The sequence below is a fragment of the Piliocolobus tephrosceles genome, chromosome 21 (genome assembly GCF_002776525.5).
Source record: "Piliocolobus tephrosceles isolate RC106 chromosome 21, ASM277652v3, whole genome shotgun sequence".
Lineage (NCBI taxonomy): Eukaryota > Metazoa > Chordata > Mammalia > Primates > Cercopithecidae > Piliocolobus > Piliocolobus tephrosceles.
The window spans coordinates 11,412,104-11,423,382 of record NC_045454.1 but is presented as its reverse complement, the minus strand read 5'-3'; the positions used below and the strand labels follow the sequence as shown (position 1 = coordinate 11,423,382).

Here is an 11,279-nt window from a genome sequence, read left to right as displayed (position 1 = left end):
CAGCCTCACAAAGGGCTGGGATTTACAGGCCTGAGCCAAGGCGTCCTGTCCTAATTGTTGTATTTTTAGTAGAGACGGGGTTTCGCCATGTTGGCCAGGCTGGTCTCGAACTCCTGAGCTCTGACAATCTGCCCACCTCCGCTTCCCAAAATATTAGGATTACAGGCATGAGCCACCGCGTCCGGCCTCTTGCTCCATCTTCTTTACCTCTCCACTGTGTCAGTTTTATTATTCTCTTCTTCTCTAGACACTTTCTTCCTCAAGATAGGAGGCAGAGTGGGAAAATGACCATAGTCAGAACCTGTGGGAAGGACTCACCCAAAGAGAAAAGGTTTCTTGTGCCCAGGCTGCAGATTCAAAAAGCCAGGGAAGGACTCTCATTAGTTCAGTCTCCATTCTGTTCCAGGTGGAGCATAATGACAGGGCCAGCCTGACTCATTTGCCCATCTCTCACCCATCATCATGGTGGGGAGGGGAAACGCAGGAGACTGTCAGTTCCTATCCTAAACGGGGGAGGGGGTGGAGGTGATCATTTTCTGAGCTCCTATAAACAAAGTTTCAGTTCTTTTTCCTCCTATGGCTGGAACACTGGAATAAGGAATGAGGTCGTCTGTCTGCAGAGACTGGTTGGGGAGTATAGTCTCCCCCGCCCAGCCAAGCTCAGGTCCCTGCATACAGCAGGCGCCTAATTAACGCTTATAGCACGAATGACTTGAATGAATACCCTGTTCCCATAGGCTGTCCTGGGATGGTCCTAATTTCACAAACCCTCAGCGGATCAAGAATGAATCGGGCCCAGGGGTCCCGCCCACCGGCTGAGTGCGTCTTAGGACGCAGAGACAAGACCAGGGAGGGCAGAACCTTTGAGCGTTAGGTGGCACCTTGGAGACCCCGCCACCACGAAGGGCCCAGTTAGGGGCGGAGCTTCTAAACCCTAGCATTTTGGATTGAACCATCTTCCAGCGGTTAAAGGGGAGAGCCGAGAAAGCCCTTCTGCATTTGTCGCCAGGCTTTTTACCACTCCCTGGCCACTGTAACGATGTATTTGCTTCTCTAACGGCCACACCGTTTCCCCCTTCGCCTCGTTACTCCTCAAAGCCCCACGCGGCCACAGAGTCCAGACTTCCCCACCACCACCTTGCAGTGGCTCGCCCCAGTTTGACGCATTGCAGGGAAGGTCGGACCAATGGGCGCCACGCTCTCATTTCCGCCATGGGCCGGGCCCAATAGTGACGCGGTTCACAGAGGGACGCGTCACGCACCGCCGCGCCGTGCCCCTCCGCCGAGGGGGAAAGTGGAGTGGGCCCGGGAGGCGGGGCGCGCAGCGAGGAAAAGTAGTCCGGCGGCGGGAGCGCGCGCGCGCGCGCCCGGTGGCAAATCCAGTTCTTGTGCAGGGTGGGGACGAGAGATTCGCGGTCCCGTTGGTGTGGAGCTGGGCGCGGAGGGATCCGTGGGAGCCGCAGTGCGGCGCGCGCGGGCCGGGTGGGGCGGGGCCGAGCGAGGCAGGGCGCGCGCGGCGGCCGTTGAGGGACCGTTGGGGCGGGCGGCGGCGGCGGCGGCGGCGGCGGCGCGCGCGCTGCGGGCAGTGAGTGTGGAGGCGCGGACGCGCGGCGGAGCTGGAACTGCTGCAGCTGCTGCCGCCGCCGGAGGAACCTTGATCCCCGTGCTCCGGACACCCCGGGCCTCGCCATGGTGAGTGAGGCTGGGTGGCCGCCGAGGCTGCGGGCTCTGAGGCGGGCTTAGCGGGGCAGGACCCCTGAGGGGGCGACGGAGCCCAGAGTCGGGGGCGTCCGGGCCCGGCGAGAGCCTCGGGACCGCTTTCTACCCCCGTTGTTGGGGGCCGTTGAGCCCAAAGCGGGACGTCTGGATCCCCAAAGGTTTCCAGAAGCGACTTTAGCACCAATGGGATGTTTAAGCCCACAAATGGTTATCTGAGCCCCTAAAGGGGACATTTGAACCCCGGATGGAGGATCGGGACCCTCAGTGGGACCGCTCAAAAGGATTTTGGACCCAGGATGGGGCGTTGAGTCTCAGAATGGAAGTGTTTGGACCCCAGGGGACGAAATGAGAAAGATGGGCTGGGGAGGGGAGCTATTTAGGCCCTGATGAAGGCGTTTGGTCCTGAGAGGATGCGGGGAACGGGGGACGAAGGGAGGCTGGGCTGCTCCTGGATGGGGTGGTGGAGGGTAGCTGGGCCTGGGCAGGGAGGGGCGACCCCTGGGCTCCTGTGGGGCAGAGGAGAGGGTCAGGGATGGGCGGTCACTTCCACAGATGAGACTCCCGAGGGTGGGGGAGGGTGGTCTCCAAAGCCCAGCACTGCAGAGGAGGAGGAGGGTGAGGTGCAAGCTTACGGGAGGAAGAGCCTGGGGTGGGTGGCAGCGGAGATTAGAAGATGCTCTTGAAGGCTTCCGGATGGAGAAGGATCGGGGTCGTGGAGGTGGTGAAAAGGGATGGTGAGAGTGGGGCTTGCCAGTAGTCGGGAGACAGGGGCCCTTGGGGTTAATTTGGAAGTAGCTAGAAAAGGTTCCGAGGTTACTAATGGGTTAAGACTGTTGCTCTAGGAAGACAGAATTTTTCAAATGGGGTAAGAGTGTTGTGTTTGGGTCCATGAGAAGATGGATTTCCAAGGAGAGGGGTGGGGGAGCTTGGGTGGTTGGGAGGTGAGGTGGAGGGAGAAAATGAATGGCAGTCAGGGTGGGCCTAGGTTTGGGGGTGGATGTGGGTAGCACCCTGCCAGTCTCCAGGGACAGGCCAGGACAAAGACAGCTCAGTGTGGATTGGGAGTGGGCTGCAGGGGCCGGAGGAAGCTTTTCTACCGTCCTCCTTCCCCAGGAAGAACGTGGCTGGGCGGAAGGCACCGGGGCAGTGGGAGCAGGTGGGCGGAGCTGTTCGGGCCCCTATTGCGCACTGAAGCCTCATGAAATGGGGATGGGAGATCAAAGTTTGGGGTGCCTCGAATGAGCCAGCTTTTTCAGGCTTAGAAGCCTGACTCCGTTGCTGCCCTTTTCAGGCCAAGAGCACTGCCTTTTCCCAACAGGAGCGCCGGTTTTCTCATGATCCCCAGCCCCACGCACCATGCTGCATCTCCTCACTTGTGCCAAATGACAGTGCAGCACAGTGTGGCGTCGGTGACAATCAGATGCCTATTCCCGTGCCCTCGAGATGGGGGCTGCAGAGCTTGATCAGAGAGTGCCTCTGGGGAGACCCCTTGATTGGCCTGAGGACCACTTGTTCCATTCAGGACCCTCACTGAGCGTGTCTGTTAATTCACAGTTAGGGCTTTGAGAGAAAACCAGCAGACGAGTTCTTTCCTACTCCCTGCCACCCACAACACCCACAGCCCCCCCAGGCTGAGCCTGGGAACCGTGTGCAGCCATCCTCCCTGGCAAGGCTGGGGAGAACAGGCAGCCGCTGCCGTGTATCAGATCTCATACTTGCTGACACAGACCTGATGGCTCCTCTTGCCACTACCCCATTTTCCCCCAGCGGAACCTGGCTAAAGGGTCCCTGAAGCACTAGTGGGCCCCCTACCTCCAGAATAGGACCCAAGCTTTGGCCACAACTAGTTTCTCTTTCTGTTTGTAATCAGCAAGGTAGAGGTGGGACAAGTCACTGTTAACTGGCCTTGGACTTTGGCCTGAGCTCTGTGGCTCCTCCTTGGCCCGGGTGAGGGGCCCTGGCCTTGGTTTCTGATCTCATCTAACACTGCTTTCTGGCATTGGCTGGGGGCTGGGGCAAGGCAGAGAAATCATACCCTCTTCCCTCCCCCACCTCATGTTTTTTTTTCTTGTCCAGCCCTTTGCTGGAGCCTAAGATGAAGGATAAGGAAGCAGGAGACCAGCTGAGTTATTTTGGAAACAGTTTTTGTTGAAAGTTTAGTCTTCGGGTCTAGAAAGGGAAGAAACCTTGAGCAAGGATCAGTGATCTCTTCTTAGGCAGTCGGTTTTCTGGGCAGCAACCTTGCTTGAGATCTGTGCCTTTCCTTGACCAAGCAGGGAAGTGGGTTTCCAACATGGGAGGGAGAGCGTCTGACAGCCCTCCATGCAGAGCCACGCCTATTTGCAGCAACCCTGTGACAGAACTGAACATGGCAGTGCCTCGTCTGCATCTTCCAGTCTTTTGGTGGAGACTGGCAAACGCTGGCCTTCAGAGCCGCTCGGGGCAGTCTGCAGCCTGTCACAGCCTCCTCGCCCCCACCCCCAGCCCCTTATAGTGGTGCCCAAAGGTCGGGGGAGTTGGACTTCTTGCAGGGCGGAGCAGTGGGGTGGGAAGGCCCTGACTGGGCTCGCTTTTTCCATTCTAGGCCAGGGGAAAGAATGAAAAGCAGATGGGATGGCAGGCGCCTCCCCACACGGCTGCCCTCCTCTCCGTTCTTCCCCTGCCCCTCCCTTCTCACTGTCCCCAGGCCTCTTCCTCAGGTGTCAGGACCTAAGGGATGGCCCCAGGCTTTTTTGCTGATGGTGGGAGGTGGGGGGTGGGTGGAGCAAGGGGTTCTTGGGCCTGGGGCTGCCAGGTTGGCATTTAGGAGCCCAACCACCCTGTCTTTTTTGAAGGCAATGCAGAAGAATCTTCATTTGGCCTCCCCACGTCCCCTTTACACTTTGGACTTTTCCAGAAAGTGCATGTGTGCCCTTTTCCTTCTTTACCTTCCTCTTTCTCCCTCCCTCAGCCCTCTCCCCTCTGTGATCATCACTTTGATTACCCCTCCCATTCTGCCTATTTGGGACTTGGCCTCAAGTTCCTCTTCCCTTAGTTTTTTGGGTTTTTTTTTCTTTTGTTTTGTTTTTTTCTAACTTTTTTAGATCAGTGATTGTTAATATTTGGGACGGGGGTGGGGATAGGGGAGGCAGGCGGTGGTTTGTTCCCAGCCTCTGGAAACCTCTCGGTAGAATACTGCAAATTCACATAATAATAGTTTGCTTCCATTTCTGAGTCTCTCAGACTCAAGACTAGAACCTGCTGTAGACTTGGAGCCCCTTTCCCTGATTGTGAAAGGAAGGGGAACAGACCCACCGTGGTCCTAGGATGATGGTGCCTTCTTAACAGCATCAGCAAAAACCAGGGAAATTTTGTCTTTTGGCTGCTAAAGCTAAATGTTGGGATTCAGCCTCCCCAACCCCTGAGCCCAGCTCCTGCCCCTTAGGATCACTATGCCTGGCTGATGCCCAGCACACCAGTGCAGGAGAAGCCAGTCCCTGCATCTCCTCCCCACCCCCCAAACCCCGCATGCAGCAAGGGCTGCCTGCCACCAACTGGCCAGTCCCCAGAGTGCCCAAGCTGGAAAGGGTTAAAAACTGCAGTGCAAGCTGACTTCAGTCCTCTGCTGCTGCCCGCCGCAGCCCTCTCCCTGACGTGTGTCCCTCCTGCCCAAAAGAAACACAACAGAATGGTGCCCTGTGCCCTCACTGGGCGCAGGGGGTGGAGCGCCTGCCTCCAGCCTGACCAGAGTTCTTTAGGCGCTTGAGCAACTCGGGGCCGCCAGTTAGGAGAATTTTTGCCACTCGGGTCAACTCTGCCTGAGCCAAGCGCCTCCAAATAGGTGACACAGAAACTAGCAGAGATAGCCCCAGACATCGTCCCTCTGCCCTACCCAAGGACTGGCCTGCTTCAGTTTGGAGCCTTCTAGAGCTTCTTGATGAGGCCTCCAGGGCAATCACTCCCTTCACTCAGCCTCTGGGGCTCCCACTGATGAGATGCAAACCTGTGCCAGCCACAGCACCGCTGGTTTGGGGCTAGGGCAGGCATTTCTCCCGCCCCTGTGGCTCCCACATGCTGAGTTGAGATTGGAAGCCCGTGGGTCTGGGCTGCTTCATCGAGCCCTGCGTCCGGCAGGCCTGAGTGTCCAGCCAACCCTGGTACCCAGCTTTCTGAATCACCAGACTTTATCATCAGGCGCTGGCTCTGCCTCAGACCCTAACTCTGGCATGCTCCTCCCTGGCTCGGCAGGAATGTCATGTGGAGCTGGCCTCACTGGGGCCGGGGGCCTGGGCTGAGTGAGGAAGATGCGTCCGTGCTGTCTGGCCTGGTGACTGACTTTCCCCTTCCTGCTTTTCCAGGCTGACCAGCTGACTGAGGAGCAGATCGCAGGTGAGTCTGCTATCCCCCTCATTTTAGCTCAGGAAAGCCTCCACGTCCGCAGCCAAATCTTAGCCACCGAGAAGTGACATCTGATGGGTGAACCTCTGTATCCCTTGTGTCACCTAACACTATGCCTTGTGCCTAGAATGCTGATAAATGTGTGTAAGAGCACACCAGTGTCCCAATGACACCAAGCCCCATGGCCCTGAGACAGGCCTTTACCAGACACCAAAGGCTGTGTTCTTCTCCTGGGCCTGGGTCATCTAGGGGCTTGATAATCAGTGGCTGTAGGACGAACCCAACTCTCTCCCAGCTTCAGCCAGGTTGGCTTAGAAGGTGAGCTCCCTGCCTCCATGTGGGGCCTGCAGAGCTCCTGTCCCACTTTAGGAGCCGCCCAGGAGCTGGCTCGTCACTCCCACCTCTGCATTTGCCTGCGCTTTGCACTTCCTTTCGCATGTGCCTGCGCCTGCCTGTTCTGCTGGCGGAAGTGCCTCCCCAGCGATTGGCATGGGCAGCTCCTTCCCATCCCTTAGCTCAGATGTCCCCTCGGGGAGGCCTTCCCTGACCTCCACCTCAAGTACACAGCCTTCCTTTACTGTCCTTCACATCACTTTATTTTCTTTGTAACCTTTCTTGCTGTCTGAAATTATTTTCTTTTGTCTTCACCTGTTGTATGTCCTGTTACTAGATGTGAGTTCCACTGAGTTTGGGACTTGGTTTTGTTGGTCTCTGCTATAGCCTCAGTGCCTGCCTAGAACATAGTAGGTCCTCTGCAAACTTTTGCTGGCTAAACAAACAGTCATCTCTCTCTCAGCAAGCTGGAAGAAATCCCTGGATCCCATCTAATTCATTTTTCTAACCCCTCCAAAACCCTAGAAGGGTCAGCTACAGGAACTATTGTGTAATTATGGATCGGTGCCTGCCTACCCGCCCATAGTGAGCTGCCGGAGGACAAAGAGCAACTCTTGGTTTATCTCTATAGCCAGGGGCCAGCACACAGTAGACCAGAGGAGCGATCCAGAGAATGGGCCTCTGCTCCCCACCAGCTACCCAGTCCCCAGCTCTGCTGTCAGGTTCAGCCGGCTGTGTGACAAGTACTGAAGGCCCAGCTTCTGCAGTGGGAGGAGACAGGAATGGACTTGCCTTCTCTCCTTTCTCCCCCCAACCCCCAACACAGAATCACCTTTGCAGCTTCAAAATTTTGGCCCCAGGTGGCTATGGAGACCCCTGAGGAAAGCCAGAGGATGGTCCTGTTTAGTGATCATGAGCTCGGGGTGCCCCCATGACCCACTCCCTGCCCTCCCCAAGAACAATAAGGCCTCAGCACAGAGAGGTGCCAGCCTCCCCAAGGAGACTCTTGCCATGTCCCCAGGGCCCAGAGGCTCAGGACCACAGCTGCCCAGCTGTGCATGTCCCTCCCAATGTACCTGCCACCCATCTCCCAACTCTGGCCTCGTGCAACATAAACAGTCTGCTTTTCACTCTGTCCCCATTAGCAAAGTGTCCACCGCCTCACCCCAGCCCACACCCTCTGGGAATAGGCTGCCAGGCATCTGTTCTTTGAGGGCTTGGGGGTAGAGGAGCGCCAGGTGCCAAAATGGGCTCAGTAGGAGGGCAAGAGCCATGTGCTTCTCTCCCTGCTCCTGAGGCGGCCCCAGCTGTGGCCTTCCCACTCAGCACCACTAGCTCCTCATCCTCCTGGCTTGGCAGCAGTCCCCTCACTTTCCATCCCCCCACTCACCCCACGCACCGTCCATCAGCCATGTTCTGCTGCCGACCACCCCCACGCTCGCCACACGCAGTGGCTCAGCTCCTCTGGAAGCTGGTAGCACCCACGACAGGGAACAGGGCTGGCAGTCAGAAGGGAGTGGATGTCTGCATTTCCTCTTCAGGCTGGCCAGAGGCATTCTGCAGCCTCCCCTCCTCGTCCCAGCCAACCAGCCCTGGCTAATACACTCAGATGAAGAATCCTTTCGGCTCTCATTCACTCCATGACTTTGGTCCATTTCATCATTTGAGGGAGAAACCAAAGCCAGGGACCAAAGAGACATGTAGAATCATCTAAGGACAGCTGTCAGACCGTTCTTCCCCACCAGCTTCACTGGCTGGCCAGAAAAACAGCTTTACCTAGCACAGTGTTGATGTTCAATAACTGTTGAATGAAGGTTGGAAGGGCTTTGCCCTGAGCACTGAGGACAGCGAACTGATTGCGTGGGACTTGAAGTCTGTCTCAGTTTCTTTAGGTGGGACTGACACCCTTGGCCTTCCTCCAGGGAAGGCGTCCAACATCCGGAGGTAAGGATTCTCCTATGGGCCTTGTGACTTCTGACTCCTTCCCCTTCTTCCCCCAGAGTTCAAGGAGGCCTTCTCCCTCTTTGACAAGGATGGAGATGGCACTATCACCACCAAGGAGTTGGGGACAGTGATGAGATCCCTGGGACAGAACCCCACTGAAGCAGAGCTGCAGGATATGATCAATGAGGTGGATGCAGATGGTGAGCCCCACAAAGCGTGTGGGCAGCCCCGCTCCTGGTCACCCCGAGTGACTGCAGGGAGCCGCCCTCAGGGTGATGGATGAGCCCGTATCTATCAGGGCCCAGGGTCATCTTCCAGGGCCCAAGCCGAGAGCATTCTCCATCCTTTCCCTACCTTCCAGGGAACGGGACCATTGACTTCCCGGAGTTCCTGACCATGATGGCCAGAAAGATGAAGGACACAGACAGTGAGGAGGAGATCCGAGAGGCATTCCGTGTCTTTGACAAGGTAAGCAACCCTCCAGGGGCGGCTCTGAGACTGACACCAGCCTTCAGGCAGAGAGACAGAACTGGATCCACGGAGCTACCACTTCCAGGAGGCCCAGGTCCCGGTGCCAGCCTCACTGCCAACCTGCTCTGCCACCTCCAGCAGCCTCCCTCACTGTGCTCACTGCCGAGGGATGGTGATGACAGCCACCCCTCTCACTGCCTCTCTCCCCGCCGGGAGAAGTGCCCAGTGAAAGCCTTTATCCCCAACCCCCAGGATGGGAACGGCTACATCAGCGCCGCAGAGCTGCGTCACGTAATGACGAACCTGGGGGAGAAGCTGACCGATGAGGAGGTGGATGAGATGATCAGAGAGGCTGACATCGATGGAGATGGCCAGGTCAATTATGAAGGTGAGTCCAGGCCAGGCTTGATCTCCCGAACAAGAAGAGAATCGCAGCTTCAGGTACGAGCCCCCAGATCCCTCGTGTTGGGGAGGGCCGCTCAGCACTCAGCCTGCCCGCCTGACCTCCTCTCTCTCTGCTTCACTCCACAGAGTTTGTACAGATGATGACTGCAAAGTGAAGGCCCCCCGGGCAGCTGGCGATGCCCGTTCTCTTGATCTCTCTCTTCTCGCGCGCGCACTCTCTCTTCAACACTCCCCTGCGTACCCCGGTTCTAGCAAACACCAATTGATTGACTGAGAATCTGATAAAGCAACAAAAGATTTGTCCCAAGCTGCATGATTGCTCTTTCTCCTTCTTCCCTGAGTCTCTCTCCATGCCCCTCATCTCTTCCTTTTGCCCTCGCCTCTTCCATCCATGTCTTCCAAGGCCTGATGCATTCATAAGATGAAGCCCTCCCCAGATCCCCTTGGGGAGCCTCTGCCCTCCTCCAGCCCGGGTGGCTCTCCTCCATTTTGGTTTGTTTCCTCTTGTTTGTCATCTTATTTTGGGTGCTGGGGTGGCTGCCAGCCCTGTCCCGGGACCTGCTGGGAGGGACAAGAGGCCCCCACAAGGCAGAAGAGCATGCCCTTTGCCATTGCATGCAACCAGCCCTGTGATTCCATGTGCAGATCCCAGCAGCCTGTTGGGGCAGGGGTGCCAAGAGAGGCATTCCAGAAGGACTGAGGGGCGTTGAGGAATTGCGGTATTGACTGGATGTGGCCCAGGAGGGGGTCAAGGGGGCCGACTCACAGAAAGGGACTGACAGTGGGCAACACTCGCATCCCACTGGCTGCTGTTCTGCAACCATCCGATTGGCTTTCTGAGGTTTGGCTGGGTGGGGACTGCTCATTTGGCCACTCTGCAAATTGGACTTGCCCGCGTTCCTGAAGCGCTCTCGAGCTGTTCTGTAAATACCTGGTGCTAACATCCCATGCCGCTCCCTCCTCACGAAGCACCCACCGCCCTGAGGGCCCGTCCTAGGAATGGATGTGGGCATGGTCGCTTTGTAATGTGCTGGTTCTCTTTTTTTTTCTTTCCCCTCTATGGCCCTTAAAACTTTCATTTTGTTCAGAACCATGCTGGGCTAGCTAAAGGGTGGGGAGAGGGAAGATGGGCCCCACCACGCTCTCAAGAGAACGCACCTGCAATAAAACAGTCACGTCGGCCAGCTGCCCAGGGGACAGCAGCTACGGCAGCCTCTGCGTCCTGGTCCGCCAGCACCTCCCGCTTCTCCGTGGTGACTTGGTGCCGCTTCCTCACATCTGTGCTCCGTGCCCTCTTCCCTGCCTCTCCCCTCGCCCACCTGCCTGCCCCCATACTACCCCAGCGGAGAGCATGATCCGTGCCCTTGCTTCTGACTTTCGCCTCTGGGACAAGTAAGTCAATGTGGGCAGTTCAGTCGTCTGGGTTTTTTCCCCTTTCTGTTCATTTCATCTGGCTCCCCCCACCACCTACCCCCACCCCTCCCCACCCCCTGCTTCCCCTCACTGCCCAGGTCGATCAAGTGGCTTTTCCTGGGACCTGCCCAGCTTTGAGAATCTCTTCTCATCCACCCTCTGGCACCCAGCCTCTGAGGGAAGGAGGGACGGGGCATAGTGGGAGACCCAGCCAAGAGCTGAGGGTAAGGGCAGGTAGGCGTGAGGCTGTGGACATTTTCGGAATGTTTTGGTTTTGTTTTTTTTTTAAACCGGGCAATATTGTGTTCAGTTCAAGCTGTGAAGAAAAATATATATCAATGTTTTCCAATAAAATACAGTGACTACCTGACTTGGTTCCTCCCCTCGTGTCTGTTTTTGGCCTGCCCCGCCAACCCCCACACTGACTCCTTTGGCCCAGATGTGAAAGAGCCTCTTCTCCAAGCTGGCTCTGAAGCTGTGTCGGGTCAGTGCAGCCCAGTGGACGCCTCTGAACCACAGTTCTGATTCCAGCTAGACCACAGGGTCGTCAAGGGCAGGGTCCTGTCCTGGCGATAGTCGCGCAAATGGACTGAAAGGGGAGTACTGAGAAGGCTCTG

General features: G+C 57.0%; 1 protein-coding gene across 2 annotated transcripts; it reads left to right on the top strand.

The window, feature by feature from the left end:
- Positions 1-1,487: 1,487 nt before the first annotated feature.
- CALM3 (calmodulin 3) lies at positions 1,488-11,032 on the top strand. 2 transcript variants are annotated; one of them, XM_023182608.3, is made up of 6 exons: positions 1,488-1,692; positions 6,057-6,087; positions 8,430-8,573; positions 8,735-8,841; positions 9,097-9,232; positions 9,376-11,032. In XM_023182608.3, exons 1-6 carry the CDS (start codon positions 1,690-1,692, stop codon positions 9,402-9,404), a joined length of 450 nt encoding a protein of 149 aa, XP_023038376.1. In that variant the 5' UTR covers positions 1,488-1,689; the 3' UTR covers positions 9,405-11,032. The 2 variants fall into 2 exon arrangements, with proteins under 2 accessions (XP_023038376.1, XP_026313142.1); XM_026457357.2 differs by having other exon boundaries at positions 1,494-1,692; positions 8,735-9,232.
- The last annotated feature ends 247 nt before the right edge of the window (positions 11,033-11,279 follow it).

Bases quoted from the DNA above. Each gene is read 5' to 3' on its own strand.
- CALM3 (XM_026457357.2), top strand. The intron at 6,088-8,429 runs GTGAGTCTGCTA...TTCTTCCCCCAG, and splicing joins GACTGAGGAGCAGATCGCAG to AGTTCAAGGAGGCCTTCTCC. The intron at 9,233-9,375 runs GTGAGTCCAGGC...TTCACTCCACAG, and splicing joins TGGCCAGGTCAATTATGAAG to AGTTTGTACAGATGATGACT.